This window comes from Perognathus longimembris, chromosome 13 (assembly GCF_023159225.1).
Source record: "Perognathus longimembris pacificus isolate PPM17 chromosome 13, ASM2315922v1, whole genome shotgun sequence".
NCBI lineage: Eukaryota > Metazoa > Chordata > Mammalia > Rodentia > Heteromyidae > Perognathus > Perognathus longimembris.
This window is the reverse complement of record NC_063173.1, coordinates 17590678-17617827: the sequence shown is the minus strand read 5'-3', so window position 1 is coordinate 17617827 and position 27150 is coordinate 17590678. Positions and strand designations below refer to the sequence as shown.

General features: G+C 49.9%; 1 protein-coding gene across 3 annotated transcripts in view; it reads right to left on the bottom strand.

Annotated features, from left to right (window-relative positions):
- Positions 1-313: 313 nt before the first annotated feature.
- Swap70 (switching B cell complex subunit SWAP70) overlaps positions 314-27150 on the bottom strand; it is an 85930-nt gene continuing 59093 nt past the window's right edge. For 2 of the 3 annotated variants that reach the window (XM_048359589.1, XM_048359590.1), the window contains 7 exons: positions 26343-26451; positions 24252-24433; positions 21173-21280; positions 18366-18532; positions 15101-15299; positions 12569-12665; positions 9581-12025 (listed from right to left, as the gene is read on the bottom strand). In XM_048359589.1, coding sequence (XP_048215546.1) covers positions 11919-12025; positions 12569-12665; positions 15101-15299; positions 18366-18532; positions 21173-21280; positions 24252-24433; positions 26343-26451 — 969 coding nt within the window. In that variant the 3' untranslated portion in view covers positions 9581-11918. Of the gene's footprint in view, positions 366-9580; positions 12026-12568; positions 12666-15100; positions 15300-18365; positions 18533-21172; positions 21281-24251; positions 24434-26342; positions 26452-27150 lie in introns of those variants that run through there. The other variant, XR_007212923.1, reaches the window with a different exon arrangement.

The window sequence follows — 27150 nt, the reverse complement described above, 5'->3', positions numbered from 1 at the left end:
ATGTAAGACACCCACACACCTATGTAACTAACAGATGGACATAAAGCATCCAGGAGAGGCTGTCTGTGCAGGTGGTGACAGATTCAAGGAACAAGATTCAAGGTCAGTCCAGGCAGACAAATCAGAGAGACTCCTATTCACTACTAACAAAAAGCTGCAAACGGGCTGGGGATATGGCCTAGTGGCAAGAGTGCTTGTCTCATATACATGAGGCCCTGGGTTCAATTCCCCAGCACCACATATACAGAAAACGGCCAGAAGTGGCGCTGTGGCTCAAGTGGCAGAGTGCTAGCCTTGAGCAAAAGGAAGCCAGGGACAGTGCTCAGGCCCTGAGTCCAAGCCCCAGGACTGGCAAAAAAAAAAAGCTGCAACTGAAATGTGGCTCAAGTGATAGAACATCAGCAAGAAAGCTAAGCAAGAGCTCCAGGGCCCTGAGTTCAAGCCCCAGTACTGGGTCACTTCCAGCCCCAGCTCTGAACGGCCATGGTCTCTATGACCTGTCAAGTGTCCCCATCTCAGGTGACTGCATGGCTCAGCCAGGTGGCCTCGTCCCCAGTGATGGGAGCAGGCCACCTCACCCAAGGGAGAGCCGGGTGAGGAGGACCGCCAGCATCTTCTAAGCCACTGGCTCGCGCCCGCGCTCTACCCGAGGCAGGAGCGGCTTCTGAACACACTCCTCCCCTCTTGCTGCCAACACTCACCTCATTCCTTTTCTCTCGTTCATTCATTTTTTTTAGAAGTACTTGCGTTTGAACGCAGGGCCTCATGCTGGCTAAAACAGGTGCTCTACCACATAAGCCATACCTCTAGCCTCTTTTCATTTTAGCAGCTTTTCAAATATGGTCTCAAACTCTTTGCCTAAGTCCAGCCTTGGACCGGATTCTCCCACCTCCAGCTCCTATGTCACTGGGATCACAAGATCTCTGGTGCCTAGGCCATCCTCACTTGTCTTTATTCTGATGGGGTCTTGCTAATTCCCCACCCAGGCTGGCCTCGAACCTCCATCCTCCCGATATCTGCCTCATGTGCCTGTCTTTGTTTTTGCCAGTCCTGGGGCTTGGACTCAGGGTCTGGACACTGTCCCTGGCTTCTTTTTGCTCAAGGCTAACACTCTGCCACTTGAGCCACAGCGCCACTTCTGGCTTTTTCTGTGTATGTGGTGCTGAGGAATCGAACCCAGGGCTTCATGCATGCTAGGCAAACACTCTGCCACCAAGCCACATTCCCAGCCCCTGTATTTTATTTTTTCCTCCAACCTCACTGTCCATTTATTCTAGGTCTCCTTTGGTGGTTATTTTCCCACCACCCTCTAACCGTGGGGTGGGCCAGAGCCAGTCCTCGCCCCTCTTTCCTTCCCACTCTTTCCATGGTCTCATCCAATCGTGTGGCTTTCAATGTCATCTAAGTGACAGTCAGTCTCATACTAACTCTAGGTCAGGCCTCCCTCCTGAGTCCTCTACCTCCTCTTAGAATCCCCACTTGAAGGTATCCCAACCCAGATATAACTGAAGTTACATCCGCTCCTGCACCCCTTACCGCTTCAGAAACAGAAGCCCCGTCTTCATAGTTGCTTTGACCACAATCTTAATGATGTTCTTGCCTAAATGTTCTTTTTTTTATACCAACTCCCATCCATGAGCCATCAGCTACACAAACCGGCAGAGTGGGTTCCCAGCTCCAGGCCACTGCACTTGCCCTACCCCCTTCCCAGATGCCTTCCCAGGGCGCCCTCCCTCCCTGGAGACCTCTGCCCTCGCAGGGCGGGGCCAGGGGGGCCCTCTGAGTGCCCTCCACGTTGTCAGCTTCTGCCCACTTGCTTTCTGCCCCGTGAGGAAGCCCGCGTCACACGTGTTTCAGCACATGTGGCTTCGTGAAGGCGCCACCTGCCACACAGCAGCCCCCACGCCAGCCTTCGGGAGCAGGAGTGAGGGCAGCAGCTGACGGGCAGGCACACAGCTATGGAGGGACCCGGGGCCTCCTCGAGAGATGGAGAGCTGCCACCCAACCTCCCAGCTCCCTCTCCCCGAGGTCCGAGGCCAGTGTGGCCCGCAAGGTGGCCCCTCTGCCCTGAGGACATCTGGTTCTTTCGTGCCTTGCTACAACAACAACCTGCAGTAACTGGCATCACCGCAGCCATGTCTGCAGGCCTACATCTACCTCCCTCCGTAGTCTAGTTCTCTGTCAGTCAAAGAGCCCCCTGGTTCCTTCATTTCTGCAATCCCTCAGTGCCCTGGAAATCACCCACCACCCATCAGCCTGGGGGAGGGAGCGGGGGAGGGCAGGCCTCCTGAGAGGCTGTCACACAGAAGGGCGGCGTTGGGGGCATAACTGGGAGAAAGCCGGCAGCTGGGGCAGGAGGCCGGGAGGGGCCTCACCGCCGGGGAAGACACCTGCCGCGGTGCAGATGAAATGAGGCTGCGCTGGCTGGCGGGAGAGGCGGCCCTGGGAGCCAGCGGGGCCAGAGGCGGGCGGGCCTAGGCGAGGCCAGGGTTTGGCACCCTCCAGGCCAGCGCAGGCGGAGCTCACCCCAGCTCTCCAGTGACCGGCTCTCCTGCCCGCGGGCCCAGCCATCAGGACAGGGAGTTCTCCGGAAGCCAGTCCACAGCCTGTGTCCCTGGGCCATCTGCACAGCCCCCTGTCCTACAGCAGTGACATTGCGAAACACACACGCACACGCATGCACACGCACGCACACGCACACGCACAGCTCAGCCCGGCTGTGGAAAGCCAGGCCTCCCTCGGTGGGTTTTCTTCAAGTCCTCGGGGGCCGGGCCGGGCGGGTGAAGTCACGGGCTGCGAGGCCGCCCTGGCCCCCTGCCCACCCGGGCGGCTATATTTGGAACAGGACAACTCCCTAGACGAGAGCGGGGCCGCCCGCCGCGCTGCCCACACCCCCCACCCACACCAAGCAGCGTGGCTGCCACCCGTGTCCTCTGTGGTGCTGGTCATCTGCCGGCTCTCTCACAAATTCACTCCACCCGCGTGCGGTGGGCGGGCGGGCGCCCAAGGGTGCTTGCTGGGCACACTTGCCTGGGTGCCCTTGTGGGCCCTGCACGTCTAAACAAAGGTGGCAAACACGCCTGGCGCCTGGCTCGGGGTGGCCGGGAGAGGGTGACTCACAGTCAGGTGAGCACGCGTGACTCAGCCGCACACCACGCCCCATTCCTGGGTGGATGTGTCAGGGGGTGCAGGTGTGAGCGCAGGCCCTGGGTGGGGGGGGGGGGGGGAGGGCGCCCCAGCTGCCAGTCAGCCTGGCTCACTCGCAAGCCAAACAGCCCGCGCTGGGTGCCACCATTCTGCCACCCGCAGAGCAGCGGGGACACCGGCAGCACGGCCTCCCCCTCGAGCCCTCCTCGGGTCTTCCCTCCTGGAGGCTCCGTCCTGGCTCCATCGCCCCCCAGCACCGAGCCCAGGGCTCCCGAGTACCCGCTGCAAGCTGCCCAGCCCACGCCATTCCCCTCCCCCTCCCCCCCAGCCCTCCCCCACGCCTCCTCCTCAGCCCCAGCAGGCGGGATGCAGGGGCCTCTTCTGATCCCGGAGCTGCAGCCCCACTGCCACCCTCCCCCCCCCCCCATCGCCCCATCTTCACCCCTGCGTTCCCTCCCCCCCACCCCCACCCACCCCCCCCAGCTGGCTCTGCCCTTATCGGCCCCCAGTCTATCTTTGTCTCTTCTCCCCGTCAGGCTGTCTGCAGCCGAGGCTTCACCCGAGCCGAGGTGCTGACAGAGTGGGGGGTGCGGGGTGGACACGCCGTGTCCCTCCTTGCGCCTTATCGTGAGCACTGGAGTCCCTGCTCCGGCCTCGGGCTGGAATTTCGCCCCGCGCGACCTTGCCGCCGGGCTGGGGCCTCCTCGGGGACGGCCGGGGTCAAGGAAGTCAGGAAACAGAGCGCGGCTGGCGGGCTCCCTCCCTCCCCCCCCCTTCTCGCCCCTCTCCTCGGGGAAAGCCCGCGCCGGAGGCTGTGGCCGCAGAGCCCGGGGTCTTGAGGGACGGGAGCAGTCATTTGACACCCCCCCTCCCCCCAGCCCCCACCCCCACCCCCACCCCCGGGGAGGATGGCACTGCCTACGTCCCCTTGAGCCACTGCCTGGCTCCCCGAGCTTCACTCGGTGCATAGGTCGTTTGAGGGATCGCACCGAACGGAGAGGCGAGCGGGCGCTCCTTCCACCCCACCCCACCCCACCCCACCCCGCCCCCCAGGCTCAGGACCCCGGGCAGCACTCCCGCGGCGCGCGCCTGCCACCTGGTGGCCGTGAGGCCCAACAGCACCCGCGCTGCCTAGTCTCCCCCTCCCCAAGCTTGGGGCGCCCGAGCTGATTGGTCCCCAGGGTGAGAATTACTGGAGTTTATTCTCTTTACACTGTTGGCTTTTGCCAGTTTTTCCACACTGGGAATATATTACTTTTTAATTTTAAAAAAGCTACCAGATTTTATGAGAGAGAGAGAAATGAGACAGAGGCAGACAGCCCCCAAGTCAAACCAGTTGTCCATCCAGACAACTTCGGGAAATTTCAAGCCTTCCAGTGTCTGTTTGCATTAAGAGTCCAAATTCACTGGAAAACAGAGGCCAGAACTTGCTAGAACTTGCACCATCTTCCACATAGACTGGTATTCACTTAAAGGCCAGGTGCTGGGGCTGCATGCCTGTAATCCTAGCCATTCAGAAGGCTGAGAGCTGAGGACTGCTGTTCAAAACCAGCTCAGGCTGGAAAAGCCCATGTAACTCTAACCTCAGTTAACTACCAAAAAAACCAGAAGTGGAGTGTGACTAAAGTGGTAAAATAACAGCCTTGAGAAAAAAAAACAAAAAACAGCAAACAGCAGCACAGGGTTCCAGCCCCAGGACTTGAGTGTCAAAAGGAGGAAGAAAGGGGAGGAGGGGGAGAAGAAGTGGCCCTTAACTTTAGAGTGAGGACTCTACACTCAAAGTAGACCAGAAATTCCTCAAAGAACATTTATGAGGGCTAAGTCAATCTTTGCTTTCTGTTTCTAGCTCTGATGGAGTCCCGGGGCGTGGGGGGGGGGGGGGGTCGGGGGTCGCATTTGAGGACAAAGCATCAATTTCAGAAAGGCCCTGAACCCCAGCGCTGAGGGCCTACTTGGAACTGTGTCATCAGTCAGCTCTGCCTTATGGAGTCTGGGTATTTCTTGGTGCTCTAGTGCCAACACACCTCAGTACCCCACCCCAAGCTGCTAAGGCACTGGGGGGGGGGGGGGGGAACAGCAGCAGCCAAGGGCTGAGCCCAGCAATGCCACAGCACCCCCTAAAGGAAGCTGGAGGTCTTCTGAGCAGGAGTACTGGGGAGAGAGTCACCTGGAGGGGGCAGTTCCAGGCCCAGGAGCTCCACTGCGGGGCCTCCCTGGGCCTCTGGGAAGTGGGTGTAGTCGGCCCTCCTTTGGGGCCCCTCTGTTCCCTCCTCCATTCAGACACCTGCCGTTGCAGCCCTGCGTGTAGGGACATGGCAGTCCTTGAGGTGTTTCCCTAACTCTCCCGCAGCCTCGCGTGCCCCCCCCCCCTCCTTCAGTCTGGCTTTCCTCAGAATCTGCCTGGGCACCAGCTGGCCTGGCCGGGCTACACGGAAAGCCCCTCTCCACGCGGCTCCAAGGAAACTGCACCCCGACAAGATCCTGAGGGGCTAGGGGAGGCGCCCGTTCTCAGGCAGGAGCCAGAGGCAGCCCCCTCTCCAGGGAGGGGCAGGCGGCCATGGTGCGTGCCCCCAGGTGCCAGGCTGAACCCCAATGCACCCAGGTCTGTTTAACTGGGAAGCTCAGCTTCATCCCGGGGCTTGGGGCTCGGGAATGAAGTGCTCCCCCTGACCCCCACGAGGATCTTGGATCCAAATTCCCTCCAGCTGGGAACAAAGAGATCCTAGTTGGGCAGCCTGGGACAGTGGACCCCCCAGCCCCCACAAATGTGCCCAGTACCCAGGACCAAAGACTCAGCAGCCTCACAAGGGTCAGCGGACGATGAATTCAGGCCTGGCAAAGGTCGGCCCTGCCCCGACTGGCAGATGACACGGGGCAGGCACACTGGGAAATAAAATGGTTAACGTCTTGATGAAACCCACACAGGAGCCGCGGGGCCGAAGACCACCGGGCATCCAGCCTGGATCCGCATGCCAGGTCCTCTCTGCCAGGGGAGCGGCTTGGGTTCAAGCACGCTGGAAGCACGCTGGAAGCACTCCTGCCCCGACAGCGCTTCCACAGCGCTTGAGAGTCAATGACCTCCGCCTGCTCCCCGCATCCCAGCCAGCGGCCGCTCCAGGCAATAACCGTCCATGTTGTGGAAGAAATATAAATGCCATCACATACTTAGTGGTCTCCCGGGTTGGGGGTTTTGCCTGACAGGGTTCATGCGGGGCTCATCCACATCTCCTGGACGTGTTCTTTCTTAAGTGTCGTTTACCTGAACGGATGCCACAGGCCATCCGCCTCCTCTGCGGGCAGAGCTGCTGGTTATTTCTCCTTTAGGGCCATCTTATCTCATTTCACTGCGCTGAAGACCTTGTGTGAAGCAGCCGGCTGTTTCACTGTTGAAACATACCTCCAGCCTTTTTTGTGCTGGTTATTTTCAAGATAGGGGTTTTGCTGCCTCCCCAGGCATGTACCCATTTTAGGCTTCCCAATGAAACTAGGACTACAGGCATATGCATAACACCCAAATCGCTGTTGAGAAAGTGTAAGGACTGGGGCTGGGGATATGGCCTAGTGGCAAGGGTGTTCGCCTTGTATACATGAGGCCCTGGGTTCGATTCCCCAGCACCACATATACAGAAAACGGCCAGAAGTGGCCCTGTGGCTCAAGTGGCAGAGTGCTAGCCTTGAGCAAAAAAGAAGCCAGGGACAGTGCTCAGGTCCTGAGTCCAAGGCCCAGGACTGGCCAAAAAAAAAAAAAAAAAAAAAGTGTAAGGACTAACCTGAGAACCTGAGTGACTAAATATTGTGAGTTTTAGTGTTAAAATAACAGCTTCTAAAACCTGGTGGTGACTCCATGCTAGAGGGCCGCACCCCCACCTGTGAGACTAGTTTCTTTATAGTTTGACATTTAAAAATATAGGGAGCCCTTGTTCCCCTCTGTACCTAGGTAGCAACCATGGTAACGGACAGTAAAAAAAAAAAATAATCATAGTCATAGACTATAGAAATAACCAAAATAGTAGTAGAAATACCATGGTAACTGTTGGGTTGGTCCACTTATGAGTGAGTACTGGATTGTTTTAGCCCGCTCAAGCTTGCTTAGTGGTAATGGGAAAATGTGGTAGCAATTGTTAAAATAAAGTTGGTACTAAGTCAGCCTGACCACAGAATTCTGCTTCTGTAAACGGCTTGCTTAACCCATTTGTGACTTGCTCTACCCCCTGCATTAACCCCCCCCCACCCTGTGTCAGTGCTACGTGACCACCTGCTGTCAGTTCCCCTGATGTCAAAGCCAAAATAGGTAACTGCAAGGGTAGATAGCCAATCAGGAAAACCCATGCTGGAATTTCCTTTGCGTGAGCCAATGGTGCTCAAGGGCAGCTGTTGACAATGGCAGCTTTGCGGTTTGCCGTTCGTTCTTTTTGCTTTAAAAGTAGCCTGTGAGATCAGGGCCCTGCCCCGGTCAGCTAGGGATCTCGATGCTTGGCGCAAAATAAACTTTGTTATACTTTGGCATTGGGTCAGTCTCATTCCTTTGATCCCCAAGGAAAGGACCTACCTCATCACGCCTTTCTGCCCAGCCGCTGGGGCCTGGCTTCACTTAAACAGCTGCTATGAATCGTCTTGTTCAAGTCTTTGGAGGACAAAAGCCCCATTTCTCTTGGGCAGGACAGTTGCAGGCACTAGGTAGGCGTCGTTAACTTCAGTAGCTGTTGCTTAATAGTCTCTTCAAGTTGAGGGTGATTCTTTTAGTATCATATTGGGGGAAAGGCACGTGTGTGTAAAATGGGAATGAAAAGGAGTATTTCTTAAGCTATTCCCCAAATAAAATCCTTTGGCTATACTGTAAGCACGTAGTCTGCACTGGAGACACACGGCTGCCTTTTCCGCGCAGCCTGGCTTTAGTCACCTGGCCCTCGCCCCACCTGGACAGCCGGGCCTGCGGCTGCGCTACTTCACGTTAAAACCAACACGCGGCCTCCGGGGCGGCAAATGTGACTACACACTCACCACGTGGCGCTCGCACCACCCTGCTCCACACTCGTGGAAGACTCAGGAACCACGCAGCCTTGTCACTTCTACTCAACAACCCCTATCACGGAAAGCCTTTAATACACATCCAAAGCAGTTCCCTCCAGCAGATTTGCCCTGCCAAAGGCCCCCCCCACACCCAGTGGGCCAGCGCCCCTGCCCTCTGCCAGTCCCTTCCAGGTGAGCCCCCTTTGTACCAGCAGGCCACCTCCCACAGCCAAACAATAAAGAACTGATTCGCTTCTCACGGTGCGGAAGGAAGGCTGTGGCACTGAAGATTTGGTGGGGTCACCGCCTGCAGGACTTCCGTTGTGTCGGCACAGGGTAAAAGGGAAACGCCCAGCAGGCAAAAATTCCCTTTTTATAACAAACCCACTCTCGCGATAGCAGACCCAGTCTCGCGGTAACAACTCACTGCACCGAGCATGGGCTTTAGGGCCTGCTTACCCTTATTGGACCCACCTCCCAACGCGCTTGACGCAGGGTTGAGGTTTCCAGCACACACCCTTTGGGGACACACTCGGGCCCGGAGGATGCCTTCCAGGGAAGCCCTGAGCTCAGAGCCGTTGTGTTCTGGAGGGGAGCCTATCTGTCTGCAGAGGAGCACAGGTTACTAACCAACTCTTCCTCTGCCAGGTGTGCTTCACTGACACTGAGGAGACCAGCAACTCCAAGGGCACCTTAAAGAAGAAGTGCTTGTCTGGGAATATGGGAATATGGCCTAGTGGTACAGTGCTTGCCTCATATACATGAAGCCCTGGGTTCGATTCCTCAGCACCACATATACAGAAAATGGCCAGAAGTGGCGCTGTGGCTCAAGTGGCAGAGTGGTAGCCTTGAGCAAAAAGAAGCCAGGGACAGTGCTCAAGCCCTGAGTCCAAGGCCCAGGCAAAAAAACAAAAAAAAAGGAAGCACTAGGCTCCAGCATGTGAACAACGGGCCTACAACCAGAGGCAGGCAACGCCCTCCAGGTGTGGAAAACACAAATGGCTCCAGGCCCTGCCAAGCGCCCCCTGGGGGCAAAGTGCCCTTAGGGCAAAAGAGAAAGAACAGTGCCGACTGCCCTCCCTTACTCTAAGAAACAGTCACACCAGATCCGGTGGGCCTGCCCCCCTAGAATAGGGCGTTCAATCCTGGCAACCCCACAAACAACACAAAAAGCCACACTGCTTACTCTGGTGAAAGAAAAACAGAAAGGCATAAAAACAAAGAGGTTAGAGGGGGGAAACTGCGTTGGGAAGTTCCCGCTGGTGAGCTGACACATCCGCCGTGTGTTCCCCACGCCTGTGACAAGACCACACACGAGGCCACCGTTAAGGTCTTGGGGGGCCTGAACTCCAAACCCAGTGTTTGCAGGAAGGGGCCCCAGCCAAAGTCTGAATCACTATATGACAGTCCACGCGCACACACAAAACGTTACCCCACTGTTTTATTAAACCAGACAAAACGTGTGAAGTTCTGGCAATTTTAGTTTTCTTACTGGGTCCACTTTATTTTAAAAAAAAATACAAAAAAAATCATAATATACCTTAAAAAATTAGAAAAAAATAAAGTCGAACACATTACATGGTACAATTTTTAGATACGACTGACTGAAAATTATAAATATTTTTCCCTCTTAATACAACAAATCACAAAAACACACTTTGAAAACTCTTTTTGTGTACAATTCATGAAAACAATCCTATCCTTTCATTATTATGGGAAGGCCTGATTATAATAAACATTCAAACATTCCAGAATTACAGTAATTACAGAAGTAGAAGTGGGCTGCAGGCACGCTGACAGTTCAAACCACTTTCAGTATTAGGAGTTCAGTTAGTCTCAAGATACCATTCTACACAGGACCCGCACAGTCTTCTGCACCGGCTGTTGAGGAGCTCTGCCTCCTGACGGTGCAGTGTGGGAAGCCAGGGTGAGATCGGCAGTGTGTGCTAGGCACACCTTGCACACCTGTGCATAGCCACACATGATAAAGAGGTCCACCGGAGCCCTGGGCTGGAGCAGCTACACCCCAGGTCATTTCTAGCTGTAGTTGCAGGAAAGCCAGGCTGAGGGAGGCACAGCCAATTTCCCCACACCCCAAAGCAGAAACCTCCCCCCATCCAAGGGCTGCTGGACTCCCCAGATTTCCCACAGGTCACTGGCTTCTTTGTGATTTATGAGGGGCAGTGGAGTTCCCTGGTATGAGACACAGTCAAGCCATACAAAGGTTCCATGGTTCTTCACTGGTCTAATACGCCTGTTAGTCACTGAACTAATGATAATACTGATAAGTGGCTGGGCAGAAACCAAGAGCCATATTGGCCTCTAAACTTGGAAGGCACATGTTACAAAGTTTAGACAAAAACATATACTTTTACAAGGCAACTACAAAAGATGAAATAAAGTTGCCCTTCTATAAAACAGCTCAAAAATTTAAGACAATTTCCTGAAGATGGTGTCATTGGCAACTATTTCCAGTCATAAAGAATGAAGTCACGGACTTAAGTTCTAGTTCCCTATTGTGTAAATAAAACACACGCTGAACCTCAACCATTCTCTCTAGGTATGTCCATCTCTTTGGAATGGCTCCTGTTTTGAGGCTGGCACAACAGGAATCCATGAATTCTCTGTCCTCATCTAAATGCTTGTACAGACAGAATTCAACCAGCTGAATCCAGTCTTATCCATTACAACTGAGTCAACTCATTGGTTTTCACCATTTAAATTATCACTGCTGTCCATGGAGCTATTGCTGCTTATAAGTGGGAATTAACATCAGAAGGTTGACTTCATAAATACTATTCTCAATCCCCAAACAGGTTATATATGAAAACCTTCCTCTTTGTCCCTTTCAAATTAGATGCATAAGAACTATGACTCCAATTTTCTTTTGCTACCCTTATTTTTACTGGGAAGTTCCTCTATGTCACCTACAGAGGAAGGGAAAGTTAAAGGCCGCTCTCCTAGAAAAATCTAACACCACAGCTGAGCTACTAGGATGGCATCTTAAATCTAACTAGCACATGTGCAGTCAACTGCCCCTACCCATGTGCATAGTCTGCTTTATAAGTTATTCAGTTTTCTAGTTAGCGTCTCTCCACCGTTCAACACAATCCTCTCACAGCATGGCATGCAGGTGGGAGACAGACAGAGAGAGAGAGAGAACCACTGAGAGAATAAAGTGAGAGTACACGTGGGCAAGGGGACATTTTCGCCCGAGGTGAGGGCAAAGGAAGTGGGAACGGCAGTGCGGAAGGGAAAGCTCATAGAGGCTAGGACACCCCACTGAGCGCCTCATCTCCAGAAGGGCACCCAGGAAATGGCAGTAATGCCATGCTCCTCCACTAGAGCCCAGTGGTTAAAGGCCTTCCATGCCACCTGGCACTGACTGCCAGGCAGACAGGTCAAAACCACACTCAGTGGAGGAAACATACTGGCAAAGGGAAGCACCGACTCCCAGCCTACAGAGGCTCAGATCGGCTGGGGAACGAGCCCTGGGGCCTGCGCTCTGCCTCCCTCTAGAGTGCATACAAGAGTTTGAGCTAACTAGAAGCTGAAAGGTTCAAAGACAGTGTGAATCAAGAGCTTGGTGGTGCCATTTTTTCTTTTCAGGTAAGCCCTTATTTGCAGGAAGGTAAATGAGGCTTCCTTAGGACACTGAGCCCATAAGAGGCAAGGGGAATTAGAAGCAGCAAAGCCAGCGTCGTTTGTCTGCAGTGTACAGCTCTCGGCCACACTGGGTGTCCCTATGACCGGGGGCGCAGTCACTCGGTGGTCTTCTTTTCTTTCCAGTTCTTCTCTCTCTCCTCCAGCTCTGCCTGGGTGAAGGCTGCTGGTCCCCAGTTTGTGATCAGATGAGGGTTCTTGGAACCTAAGAGACAAGCATGTTTAAAATGCAGGAAGCGTGCATTCTCCAGTGAGTGCTCCATTTCTCCTCCCTAGACAAAACTCTCTCACCTTTCTACCTCATTTCTTCTCTGAGGAATACCCACAAAGCCAGAGGCACTAACAGGACTACATGACATACACAAGGCCATCTGCGCCTCTTACCAACACAGTGCAAGCTACGCAAGAGGAGCATGCCTTACAAAGTGTGAGCTTCATATATTTGAGCTAAAAATGATTTCTTGGTTCTGTTATTATTTTTTTTTGCCAGTCCTAGGGCTTGAACTCGGGGCCTGAGCACTGTCCCTGGCTTCTTTTTGCTCAAGGCCAGCACTCTGCCTCTTGAGCCACAGTGCCCACTTCCGGCTTTTTCTGTGTATGTGGTGCTGAGGACTCGAACCCAGGGCTTCAAGCATGCTAGGCCAGCCTTCTTGTTTTATTTTTTTAAAGAGCAACTCAAATGGGCAAATACAATAGAAAATAAATTCTAAGATACATATATTCTTATTTAAAAAAAAAAAACTCTTACCTGGTTCTATCAATCGTATTAGTCCCTCGTGATGAGCCACTTTGTCCTTCCAGCTCTTGGTCAGACTCGTCGCCATCTCTAGCTTCTTTTTAACTCCCTGGAACACAAACGGCCGTTTAAGGACCAAAGCACAAGGACTGTTTGTGGATGACCTCACTACATACTCAGAGCAACTCTTAAGAAGCAAGAACTATGATTACCCTATCCTACAGCAGCGGAAACAAGGATCCAGAGCCGTTAGGTAATGGGCCCCAGGTCACTCGGGGAGAAGCAAGAGAGCCACGATTGAAACCAGGCCATCTGACTCCAGAGCCATACTCACAAATGTGTTAAGGCCCTGCAAACCCTCTCCTCTCCTCTCACCTTTTATTTTTGACAGTCTTCATTCATATCCCCATGTATCTCCAGGCTGGCCCTGCATTTACGGTCCTGCCTCAGCTTTTTTTTTTAAATTTGTTTATTAATTGCACACAATTTTTTTTTTACAAGGTGTTGTGCAAAAAGGGTACAGTTACATAGTAGGGCAGTGTGTACATTTCTTGTGATATCTTACGTCCTGTTTTTCTATCCCTTCTCTAGGTCAGGTAGACATATATGTAATATACAATGTATCAAGAACATATATAGTATTCACAGACTTGGGTCTCTACTGTCTCTCCGTCTCCCTTTGTTAACAGTCGTGTATCAGGGAGATCATGCCCCTTTGTTTTCTGTGTTCTAGGCTTGTCTCGCTCAACATTATTTGTTCGAGTTCTGATCATTTCCCTGCGAATAACAATATTTCACCATTCCTAATCGCTATGTAGTATTCCATTGTGTATAAGTACCATATTTTTTGGATCCATTCGTCTGTGGAGGGGCATCTGGGTTGTTTCCATATTTTGGCTATTGTGAATTGTGCCACGATAAACATGGAAGTACAAATGTCTTTTTGATATCTTAGGTTTTGCTGTTTAGGATAGATGCCTAGGAGTGGTATGGCTGGGTCATAGGGTAGGTCTATATTGAGCTTTTTGAGGAACCTCCATTCTGTTCTCCAAAGTGGTTGTACTAATTTGCACTCCCACCAACAATGGAGAAGGGTTCCTCTTTCCCTGCACCCCCTCCAGCATTTGTTGTTTCCTGAGTTCAGAGTATAGGCCATTCTAACTGGGGTGACTGCCTCAGCTTCTTGAGTGCTGGGATTACAGGTGTATGCCATCATGCCCAGCTATTCGGGCCTTTATTTATTTTTTTTGTTTTATTTTTTGTTTTTTCTTTTGCCAATCCTGGGCTTTGGACTCAGGGCCTGAGCACTGTCCCTGGCTTCTTTTTGCTCAAGGTTGGCACTCTGCCACTTGAGCCACAGCGCCACTTCTGGCTGTTTTCTGTATATGTGGTGCTGGGGAATTGAACCTAGGGCTTCATGTATACAAGGCAAGCACTCTTGCCACTAGACCCTATCCCTGGGCCTAGTCCTGGGCCTTTATTTTTCTTTGTTTGGGGTACTGAGTTTGAACCAAGGCCTCACACTTGCTAGTGCTGACAGGTAGGTGTTGATTTGAATCAAAGGCTTACTGATATTCATGACTAGCCAGGGCTCAAATGCATTTATTGGTTTTCTCCTCTCCGCTCCCCCTCTCTGACTGCCTCTCGCCTCCATAGCCACCCTTCCCTGGCCTGCCTGCTGACCGCCTCCACTCCCCAGGGCTGCTAGTTTTGTCCGCATTGGGTGCTGAAGGGACATTAGGAGCCCTCTGAAGCCGGCCCCCATAACACCCCTGGTGATCACCCCCAGAAGGGTGCAGTGGTACACCTCCAGGGGTGGCTTCTCTGCACACGGCCCCCTCCGAGGAAGGCTGGAGCACAGCACTGTGAGGAGCCGCAGGGGGCCTCCAGCAGGCATGTCCCGTCCCTGTGGCTGCCCGCGTCAGCCCGCCCCATGCTCTTCAGGCAGTTCTATTACAGCTAGTCAGCTAGCCAGTCGCTTTACAAACTCAATTTCCCCTGCTCACATTTCTATAGGGTCCTGCTGGGGTTCTGACAGACATACCGCACACCCTGGAGAAGCTTCCTCTAGCCTCTTCCCTATACTATGAGCCTCTCCCTACAGCTTCATGGTGATAGCGAAGCTAATGTTTATGTCTCAGAAAATTTGAGATTTTTCATTTTGTTCATTTGTCAGTGGTAGTGGTGGTCACAGGGCTTGAACTCGGGGCCTGTGCGCTGTCCCTGAGCTCTTTTGAGTAAGGCTAGCACTCTATCACTTTGAGCCACAGCACCACGTCCAGTTTTCTGGTGGTTAATTGCAGATAAGAGTCTCATGGACTTGCCTGCCTGGGCTAGCTTCGAACTGCCATCTTCAGATCTCAGCCTCCTGAGTAGCTCGGATTGCAGAGGCACTGGCACTTGGCCTCTTACTTTGCGTAGGAGATGGAAGCCGGGGCTCACAGACACTCGGCCCCACACTCTGCCTGTGAGCTACATCCCCAGCCCTCCTGAAGAGTTCCCGAGGACTGCAACACAGGGGCGTCCAGGGATGAGCCCAGCTACCTCATACTGCTCCAGCGTTTGCTTCCGCTCCTGCTCAAGCTGCGCCAGCTGCGCCATGGCCTCCTGCAGGGCCCGCTCCTTCTCCACACGCTGGTGCTCCAGCTCCTGCTTCTCCGCCTCCGTCATCTGTATGGCCTGCTGCTGCTCCAAGTGCCACTTCTCCAGCTCTGCCCTCTTGGAGGACTCTTCCTCCAGCAACCTGCGATGCAGAGGAGACTCGGGTGGCATCCTGGGCAGGGACCACGCCTGACCCGAGAGAGGCAGGCCGGAGAAAAAGATCTTCTGGGTTTTTTTAGAGCAAATTTTAATTGTTGTTATAAAGATGATGTACAGAGGGGCTACAGTTGCGTAAGTCATGTAAAGAGCTCATTTCTTTCTTGACAATGTCATCCCTCTCCTCGCTCTCTCCCAGTGAGGAGAGGATTCTTATGGCATCGAATGCCCCTCTCGTTTTACATGGAGGAAAATGAAAGCCGGAGAAACGCCTCGTCGTGACAACGCTGGCGAGCGGCCCACGGAGCCTGCTCCAAGCTCTCTCAAGCTTACCTTTTTCAGAGAAAAGGAGCGTTGTTGTTTTGTTTTTTGTTGCACTGCTGCATGTGAGGCAGGAAGTGAGCTGCCAGTGTGCATTTCCCACTGGTCCTCCCAGCGACTAGTGAACCACTATTGTTGTTCACCTTTGGGAGATGATAGAAGCGAGGCACGAAGGCTAAGTGGCCAGTGTGAAGCCACCATCTGCCAGGGATTGGGGCCAAGTTATGAAATTTCCCTGGTTGCTCCATGAAAGCATTTCTTCATCTGATAAAGACCTATTATCAAGGAAAAAGCTGATAATGAAAGCAATGAAGCTGAAGAGCAGCAAGGAGAACAATGGGTACCATTTACTGCATAGTGACTACCTGCAAGACACTTTGCCCTCATTATTCCTAATCCCCCCACAACCCTGCAAGGGATTAGCCCTGCCTTGCAGATGAAGCAATGGAAAGCAGCAGAAGAGGTCATAAGGGATTTCAGCCCAGGTGTGTGTGACCCCAAAAAGTGATCTGCAATAACAGGTTACCGATTAGAGATCACCCAGCTGCAAAAGCATTTAAATAAATAAACCAACGCACAGCCCTAACCTATAGTCCAAGTGCAGATGGTGTGGTCAGACGCCAGTCCTGGTCAGGACACGGGGCTAGTAATAAGTCCCATGGCAGGGGACCACCACTCCCGGCAGCATCTGCTCTCTTCTAGCAAGAGCAAGGAAGGAGAGAAATTGACCGTGCTGCCCTTCTCCACTCAACACCCTTCCACGATCCCTCCTGGAGACCCGCTGCAGTGCGGTGTCCGCAGCTGAGCGCAGCGCTGCACGGGCGGTCTCAATGCGGACTCCCCTCGGTGTGCTTTTCCTATTGTGCCTTCCTTCTGCGTGTTCCTCTGAGCTGTAACATGAAAGAGACTGGAAGGGCTTCCAGTTTTTCATCCGAATAGTCAAGTAGGGAAGAGGGATGGATGGACATTTGTGGGGAATCAGGCTGCCCAGCACCTGGGTCCCCTCCCCCGGCTTTCAGGCATCTAGAAAATCTGCAGAGCAGGAGTCTTGATGAGAGGCAGTGCTAGTGTGCACCACGGAGAGAGGCCACACGCTTGCCCTCACCCGTGGCAGCAAGAGCTGAGCGTGGCTAAGCAGATGCCCCTCCTGGAACTCCACAGCAGCAACTGACACAAAGAATCAGTGAACTGGCCTTCCCTGTGGCAGCATCACCCAGTGCCAAGTGGCAGCAAGAACAATGGCTCTGATGACACTCAGTACCCTGTGAGTAGAATCTTCTCCGGGGCTCTTCCGTAGCCTGGGCTGACTGTTTCAAGGACTGGCCACCTGCCTTCGCATGGAATTGGTAAACAAAGAGCTACCCAATAGTTTTATTGTTTCATTTAAACCAAATAAGTTTCTGTGGTTTTCAAACAAACCTTTGACTGAAGACTTTAGCACCTCTCTCCCTTGCTGTGCATGGGCTTTCTCATTTAGAGAAAAAGCAATCCGCTGGGCGCATATGTCCCTGCAGTCCCCGCCACTCAAGAGACTGAGGTGGCATGAGGCCAGCCTGGGGAAGAGTAAGAGCCCACCTCAAAAAACAAACAAAAACAACCCATACCCACCACTAGAGGTTTGCTGATGTCGTGAACATGCTAATGCATGTAAGGAACTGCAAAGCCAACCACGCAGCAAGTGCTGAGTGAACAGCAATTCACATTACTGCCGTGGGACTATGACTTCATTGGACACGTCACGTCCATTAAGATTGCCTAGGAGAACAGGTTTTGGCAACCACATCCCAGGGAAGTGAACCCCTGATTCCTTTTTTATGAATTGCTATTCAGCCAAGTCTCTTGGATCCTGTACTTATTCTTCTGATATTTTAAATAATCTTCTCAGCCGGAAACTATCATTCTAGCCTGTCAGTGTCTTTTTGACATTCTCTACAAGCTGTATCTTTCCCATCTACAAATGAGTTAAGGAACTGAAAGCAGCACTCTGTAGGAATGACCAAGTCTATCTTCACTACTCTACAAAGTTGGTCATTACCTTTATTTTATAGGTAAGGAACTAAAGGCTCAAAATAGTGACTTTTCTAAAGTTACACAGCCAGGACATATTATGGCTGGAAATCAAAATACCAACTCATCATTGTGAAGCCTAGTCTCTAACTGACTTCAAAGACAGGAAACGTATTAGAGCAAGTGGGGGGGGGGGGGCTGGGGATATGGCCTAGTGGCAAGAGAGCTTGCCTCGTATACATGAGGCCCTGGGTTCGATTCCCCAGCACCATATATACAGAAAACAGCCAGAAGTGGCGCTGTGGCTCAAGTGGCAGAGTGCTAGCCTTGAGCAAAAAGAAGCCAGGGACAGTGCTCAGGCCCTGAGTCCAAGGCCCAGGACTGGCAAAAAAAAAAAAAAAAAAAAAAAGAGTAGTAGAGCAAGTGTGGCCTGAACAGGGAGAACTTGAACCCATTCCCTCATTCAAAAAATATTCCTTGGGCACTGAGTGTTAGGCACTACACCAGCTGCTGGTAATGCAGGCAGGACTAAGGAATACTCCTAGGCCTTCCAGATCCTAAACTTCAGTGGGGAAAAAAATTATAATGAGATACAGTGTAGTTCAGCTTCCAGAAATTTCCAGAACTTGAATTTTCCAAACACTACAACTTTCTGCCACTCATTGTCATCCCATGACCTTAGGAGCCCGGGCAAAGTGCACAGAGGCAAAATTTACAAACTCACCTGGCCTGAAGCTTCCGCACCATCTCTTCATCCTGCCGGGCCTGCCTCTCATCCTCCAGAGCCTCCTGAAGTTTTAGGTACATGTCCTCTAGCTCCCGTACTCGCTGCAAATACTGCTCCAGCTCCGAGGACTTCTGGGCAACCTGCTCTTCCATCTGCTGTCTGATCTGAAGGTGGAAAAGGGCCATGGTCCTGTTTCAACACAGGTTGACTTCTCCCTCGGGACAAGGCTCCCAGCTCCCACTCCACCCTGCATCTTGAGGGACGCCCACAGCCGCAGCTCATCAGGGCAACAGGACGCACCTGGGAGTCAGAAAATGATCCCTGATGCCCAATACCAGCTATCCAAGAATCCAATGGAACAAACTACAACCCAACTCCGCATTCTTCTTTCGTATACTTTCCATCCTTTCCACTCAACACTCTGATATAAGTCAGGAAAAGAAAGTATTTTCCCATATAATTTGCTTTCTGTCTTATAGCCACACCCTCTACCAAATGTACTCTGAAATGAATGAACCTTTGCCCAAACAGAGAAGCCCACGTAGTAGGATTCTGGGGGAGAAGGGCCTGGCCTGTAGAAGACTCTTCAGGCCCCTACAGCCTCCCAACTCCTCACTCAGGGAGCCATAGCCCTGGGGGAACTCCAGAGTTGAGTCAGTGTCTTAACAAGAGGGAGAGAGAGAGAGAGAGAGAGAGAGAGAGAGAGAGAGAGAGAGAGAGAGAATGAGAGAGAATGGTTCTTCCCTGCTGTTTAATCCTAGTCAGATGCCAGTGGCTTAAGTTTGTAATCCTAAACTATTCAAGAGGCTGCAATCTCAGCATCTCAATTGGAAGCCAGTTCTAGCAGACAACTCCTAGACAGTCTTATCTCCAATTAACCGGCCCCAAGCCAGAAGTAGAAGCGTAGCTCATGTAGTATTGATAGCCTTGAACAATAAAGCTAAGCAGAAGTAGGACACCCCTTGATTTCAAACATATATGTACAAAATTTTGATCCTGGACTTAAGAACTAAAAGATAAAGGTAGTCTAGATATAATACCAGGGGCTGGGAATGTGGCTTAGTGGTGGAGTGCTTGGCTAGCATGCATGAAGCCCTGGATTCAATTCATCAGTACCATATAAACAGAAAAGGTCAGAATGGTGCTGTGGGCCAAGTGGTAGAGTGCTAGCCTTGAGCAAAAGAAGCTCAGGGACAGTGCCCAGGCCCTAAGTTCAAGCCCCAGGACTGGCAAAAGAATAGCAGTAGTAATAGTAGTAGTAGTAAATTTAATATCATGCACATTAGTATGTATCTCTACAGTTTACAACATAATCTCACTAGCATTAGCTCCCTTTGCCCTCATTAAGAGTCAGGAGAGGGCTGGGAGTGTGGCCTAGTGGCAAGAGTGCTTGCCTCGTATACATGAAGCCTTGGGTTTGATTTCCCAGCACCACATATATAGAAAACGACCAGAAGTGGCCCTGTGGCTGAAGTGGTAGAGTGCTAGCCTTGAGCAAAAAAAAGCTAGGACAGTACTCAGGCCCTGAGTCCAAGGCCCAGGACTGGCAAAAAAAAAAAAAAAAAAAAAAAAAAAAAGTCAGGAGAGATGACCAGATAACCCCAGCACTTATGAAGACAAAGCTTGTGCTCAGTAGGGAGGGAGGGAGGGAGGGAGGGAGGGAGGGAGGGAGGGAGGAAAGGAAGGAAGGAAGGAAGAGAGGGAGGGAGGGAGGGAGGGAGGGAGGGAGGGAGGGAGGGAGGGAGGGAGGGAGGGAGGGAGGGAGGAAGGAAAGGAAGGAAGGAAGGAAGGAAGGGAGGGAGGAAGGCAGGCAGGCCAGCAGAAGAGAGGAAGAGAGGAAGAGAGGAAGAGAGGAAGGCCAGGTCCAGACTGTGAGTACAGCACTGCCCACACAGACTCCAGAACACAAACAGCTCTTGTGACACTAAGCAACCATGCAACTAAAGTAAATGCCAGGAGCACATTTAGGCACTGGGCTCAGCACTCTCCACATAGCATTGCACTGTGATCTAATTAACCAGCTAGCTATACACAGCAGGCTGGAATTGGAGCCTCTGGGATAAAGCAGAGCTGCCAGGAGCAGCTAACTAGAATCCAGATTTCTTATGGCTTCAGACCCCCCACTTTGCTCAGTAGAGAAGAGAAATCTCGTGGAACCTGTGCTTGCTTTCTCACAGTTATTTATTTTCCAAACCACAATCTTTTAAGAAAGGGATATTACTAATAATTATCCCAGGATAACAGGGACTGTCCCAGGCAACTCAGGATATACAGTATACTAACCAAGCATTTATCATGCCATTTCATAAACTTTTGCTTAGAGGTCTTAAAAACCAGTTCTCTCTTTCACCTTTCCATCTCTGGCACAGTACCTAGTACATAGAAGGTGCTTAGGACAGGGAAAATGAATGAGCACATAACTCTCCGAGCGCCCTGCAAGTCAGAAGCAAAGCCAGTGATAAGACAACTAAGACTGGGTTGGGTGGCTCACACCTATAATAACAGTTACTTAGGAAGCCGAGATTGGAAACTTGGTCTGAGGCCAGCACTAGGCAAAACTTTGAGACCCTATCTTAACATAACTAAAGTAAAAATGATTGGAGGTACATAGTTCAAGTGGTACACAGCATTTGTTTACTTGCTTAGCAGTACACTGAGTTCAAACCCAAAACCACCGAAAATACTTTTCAAAAGACCTCACTCCAGCCTTCTAGTCCTCCTCCCTCCTTCCACTCCACCACCCACACCATGAGGTTGGCTGTGAGAGCTCAGACAGCAGCTTTAGCCAGCCAGGTAGTCCTTACCAGTTTCTCACGCTCTAGCTCAGTGCTGAACCTGGCCTGCAGTTCCACTTGAGTCTGCAGGCGTTTTTGCTCCTCTTCAGCGGCACGAGATGCTGCCTCCTCCAGTTTCTACCAATCAAAAACCCATCCCCAGAAAAGCAGGATTGAAGGTCATTAGACAAACACACAGTCGTACTTACACACACGAGAGCCAAACATTGTCAACATTCAATAAAAATAGAAGAAAAACTATTAGACCCATTAGGATTTCATCCCAACAATGTGCCCAGTCAACATAAAAACCAATTAGGTAAATAGAAGTCCTCTGGTAAGCCCCAACATTTTGCAAAGGGAGTTTTAGGACAGACACTGAGTTATATTCACTTGTAACATATTCATGTGATTGGACACCCATTTCTTGAGCTCTTTCTGAATAGTGCTATTATCCTACACAGTATTCCTTAAAACTTGTACCAGGGGTCCTGCCAAATGGGTGGCAAAAGGACCCCTCAATCCTCCTCTCCTCAGCGGAGCAAGTAAAACCGGTAGCAATTTTTTTTTTAATTAAAACAAAACAACTATTTAAAGTCTCTGGAAATTATCCTAAGGGCATAGAACATTCATGTGCGAAAGCACTTATCTAAGAAAACCTGCCAGCAGCAGGGTAGTTGATGATGCTAGAGTGTTCCCCTAGCATGTAAAGGCCCTGGGTTCAATCTCCAGCAGAGAGAGAGAGAGAGAGAGAGAGATCTACTAAATCTTATAACTCTGAGAGTCTACAGCATGTCAGGCGGAATGCACTCCCTTCTGTTTCCCTGGTGAGAATCTATTCCAAGTAAATGAAAACCACAGCAGGACTGGGAATATGGCCTAGTGGCAAGAGTGCTTGCCTCATATACATGAAGCCCTGGGTTCAATTCCCCAGCACCACATATATAGAAAACGGCCAGAAGTGGCGCTGTGGTTCAAGTGGCAGAGTGTTAGCCTTGAGCAAAAAGAAGCCAGGGACAGTGCTCAGGCCGAGTCCAAGGCCCAGGACTGGCAAAAAAAAAAAAAAGAAAGAAAAAAAGAAAAGAAAACCACAGCAATCACAGCCCAGGCGATCCTAACTCTCCAGGAGGGCCAGGCCTCCAGTATTTCCCACCCACCGCAGCTCTTTCTGCAGAAACTCTATCCTAAGCAAGAAGCTGAGAGGCCTAGGGCTCTCTGCCACCAGCCCTCACTCCCAGAGTGGGCAGGCTGAGGAGACCAGGCCTGACCCTCATCCTGACTCACTTGTAGGGCAGAAACTATACCAGAGAGAAGAAAGCAGAAAGGACTGAAGACTATCTCTTCTACCTAGTGACAGGCCCAAAACAAACGAAAATTTCTCCAAAAGAAGCACTTAGTAAGCTGGGCACCAATGGCTCATGCCTGTAATCCTAGCTACTCAGGAGGCTAAGATCTGAGAATTGTGGATTGAAGCCAGCCCAGGCAGAAAAGTCCTTGTGAGACTCTTATTTCCAATTAACCACTCAAAAACCAGAAGTAGTACTGTGGCTCAAGTGGTAGAACACTAGCCTTGAGCACAAAGAAGCTCAAGGACAGCACCCAGGCCCTGAGTTCAAGCCCCATAACCGACAAAAAAACACTTAACTCCAGAACACAGCACAAACATTCTACTTAAGCTCTGCTGCTTTCCACTCCAAGAAGTCATTTTACTTTAAAATGTGAAAAAGAACAAGTCTAAGGATACTTTCAAAAACAAAGAAGATTTTGGTGGCAAGTAACTACAAGGCAGCTGATAGCTCCATAAGAGTAACAAACCAAACCACAGACCAGCCAGCATTGACAGAACCAGGAGAAGAGACAGTGAAGCAGAGCCCTCAGGTGGTAGGAACATGGCTCAGACTGGCCTTGACTATACGTAGACAATTTAGGCTTCAGAATACTAAGAAAAACACTGAGCAATCAGCCAAGAGCACCACCAAAGGTAGACAGCCTAATCAAAGAGAAAAGAGAAAGACGTCCAGCTCAATGAGGGCCACCCAGGGTGACTGTGTACACCCAAAGGTGGGCTTCTAAGGAGCATAATCAGAGGCTTCATGCAATTAGAAAAGTCTTGGAAAGAGTCCAGCCATGTCACTAAGCAAATAAATGAGCAAACAACAACAGCCCCGGGGGACAGGTGTCAGAATTAGCATCCAGAGTTGCTGTAGTATCTTAACCATCCAGTTTTCAATATAAAGAACATGACATGTAAAGGAATACACACATGAGAAAACACAGGCAAGAGAAAACTCTGATGCCTCTGAAAGTGTGCAAATGGTACATTTGCCAGAAGGCTTCAAGGCAGCTACAAATAGAATTAAAGGAAGCCATGCTTAAAGTAATGGGAAGAACAGTGATAGTTCATCATACAGAGAATATTAAAACAGAGACAACTTATAAAAGAAATCAAATGGAGATTATGAAGTTCAGTAACTAAAATGAAAAATTCACTAGAAGCACTCAATGATATATTTGAGCTGAAGATTCCACTAAAGAAATAAACAGAAGTTATGCAATCAGAAGAAAGAAAAAAAAGTAAAAAATAAACAGGGCCCTAACATCTACATAACAGTAGAAGGGAAAGAGAGAAAATGGGGAAGAGGGAAATATTAAAAAACTAGTATCTGAAAGTGTATCATATCCAATATTATGGACATTATTCCACACATTTAAGAATTCCATGAATTCTAAATAGATAAAAACAAAGAGCTCTAAGTAGGATATTAAAACAACAAAGCTTGTCCCAGATAGCCCCCAAACATCATCAACATTCTCAGGAAGATGCAATTTCTCATCTTTCTCCAGGCAAAATGCAAATGTACTCACTATTTTTATAAATATGCTCTCATAGTCAATAAGATGTTTTTGCTGCCCTGAGACTCATTTACTTTCAAGAATAGGAAAGCAAAGTGCCTGAGAGTAGCCTGGATAGTGTTCTTGAGACTACAAGTCACCAAAACCTCCCATGAGGTTGCACTTGCCTCATGCAGGCAGAATCAAAGCTCCCAAGGCAGCTGGTGATTTTGCACTGAAATGGCGGGTGCCTTTGCACCCACATGCCCAAACCCACCTTCCTCACGGTCTCTAGTTCCTGCTGCTTGTTTTCGTTGGCAGCCTGGAGTTCCTTCATCTGCCGCTCCAACTCCTCCTGCTCAGCCAGCAGCTTCTTGCGCAGTTCTTTCCGGCGCTGGCGGGCCTCTTTGTGTGGTGGAGAGCTGCCCAGCTTCAACAGATGGATGGTAGACTGGATGGCTGTAAAATGTGGAAGAGAAAGAATAATACATTTTATTCTTTATATGTCTGTTACACAAATACACAGTGGGAAGACAGAGAACCAGTGTCGACTCTGGTTTTGCCAGTGAGAAGTGGTGTGAACCTAAACAAGCAACAAATCTCTGCAATATCACTTTCTTCTTCTCCAAGTCCAAAATTGCTAGCTGTATATCCATGCTTACAGACACTCGATTCAGGAACACTGGACTGCATACATTTTAACTTCTTTTTTTTTTTTTTTCCAGTCCTGGGCCTTGGACCCAGGGCCTGAGCACTGTCCCTGGCTTCTTTTTGCTCAAGGCTAGCACTCTGCCACTTGAGCCACAGCGCCACTTCTGGCCATTTTCTATATATATGGTGCTGGGGAATCGAACCCAGGGCTCCATGTATACTAGGCAAGCACTCTTGCCACTAGGCCATATCCCCAGCCCCACATTTTAACTTCTGACAACACTTGCAATACCCTTCTTACCAAAAAGCTAAGTAAGAATAAGACACAGTAAGGGCAAAACCAAAGTTGCTGCTCGCTTACTGCTGTAATGAATCTGCCCCTAATCTATACCTTATAAAATCACCTCCTTATACACTTCCTTCCTGAAAATATAACGGGTCATAGTAGCTACCATTTAGTGAAAATATGCATTAATACATACAAAGAGTATTATGCAAGGTAAGTGACAAGTACTGGAGAGCTCAATACTAAGGTTTGAATTCAGAGGACCTCATACTTGTTAGGCTGGCACTCTACCACTGAGCCACATTTTTAGCCCAGTATATGTAAATTCTATACACATATCTTTATAGCATTATCTCATATTATTTTGTGCCATTAAGAGGTCTTGAACTCAGAGCTTTGCAGCTCTCACTGGCTTGCTTACTCATAGCTGGTGTACTACCACTTGAGCCATACCTTCACTCTGGCATTTTTGCTGGCTAATACAGCTTCAAAACTGCAATCTTGCTGGACACCAGTGGCTCATGGCTGAATCCTAGCTACTCAAGAGGCCAAGATCTGAGGATCAGGATTTAAAGCCAGCCTGGGCAGGAAAGCCTATGAGACTCTTTTATATCCAATTAATCACAAAAAAGCTGGAGATGGAACTGTGGTTCAAATGGTAGAGCAACAGCCATGAACAACAACAACAAAAAAAAAAGCCTAGGGACAGCACCTAGGCCAATTCAAGTTCCAGGTTTGGTACCAAAAAGATAAAAGGAAAACAAATCCTGCAATCCTTTGACCTCATCCACCTTAATAGCTAAAATTACAGATGTAAACTAGCAGCATTACTTTATTTTTGAGATAAGGTCTCATTTTTTTGCCCAGGGCAGGCCCAAACTTCCTATTTATGCATCCCACAAAGCTAGACAACAGAAGCACACCACTGCATCTAGCTTTTTACTGGTTGAGATTGGAGCCTCAAAACTTTTGCCCAGGCCAGCCCCAAACTGTGATTGTCCCAGTCTCTACCTCCTAAATATCTAGGGTTCCAGGGGCTATATCTAGCCCACAGTGGCAGGTAATTATTTTTTCCAACTGAAATATCACATTTAGAAACAAGAAATAAGGTTAAAAAATGCTTTAGCATCTTTCATGAGATTCAAAAACACAAAAGCAAAATCCTCAAATTTATTTTTTGTTTTGTTTTTTGTGGCCAGTCCTGGGCCTTGGACTCAGGGCCTGAGCACGGTCCCTGGCTTCTTTTTGCTCAAGGCTAGCACTCTGCCACTTGACCACAGCGCCACTTCTGGCCATTTTCTGTATATGTGGTGCTGAGAAATGGAACCCTGGGCTTCATGTATACAAGGCAAGCACTCTTGCCACTAGGCCATATTCCCAGCCCACAAAGCCCTCAAATTTTATCACAGCGAATAACAAGAGATGCTTTACCCTGAATCCACTCTTGTTTCTTCTTCTTATCTGAAGCACTAATTTCAAAGGTCTTATCAAGACATTTTATTAGAAAAAGGCATTTCCTTCCATCTTTGTCAGGCAGAGACTAAAACAGAAAAGCACAGTTAGTTCTTTGTTTTTATTCTATTGCAGGTTTTTATGTTTGTTTTGCCAGTCTTGGGGCTTGGACTTAGGGCCTGAGCACTGTCCCTGGCTTCTTTTTGCTCAAGGCTAGCACTCTACCACTTGAGCCACAGCTCCACTTCTGGCTTTTGCTATATATGTCATGTATACGAGTCATGTATACGAGCAAGCACTCTACCACTAGCCATATTCCCAGCCCCTATTTTTGTGTTTTTAAGGTAGGATCTCATTATATGGCCCATGATGACCTTGAATTTATAATCATCCTGACTCAGCCTACCCAAGTACTTGGTTATAGATATGTGCCACTGTGCCTGACACTTAACTTCAGTATTTATTATTTATACCCATCTGACTGAGATTTGGTGTCAATTAATTTATAATATAAATGTAAATTACTGGTTTATTACTAGTACTCTTCCCTAGATGGTATTACTTATGGTCACAACAACTCCTAATTGTCATGCCACATCTGTTTTGGAAAAACAACCAACACCTGACAGGATGTAGGATGCTTAGGTTTGGAGTTTGGACTTTGCTGAGTGCAGCAACTCCAACCTGTGCTTTTCTCCTGCAGGAATCCCCAAAGGCACACTCATTGTCACAAGAGGTGTTGACATACAAGAGGGAGATTCCTACCTCTACCTGCTTCTCCTTGAGC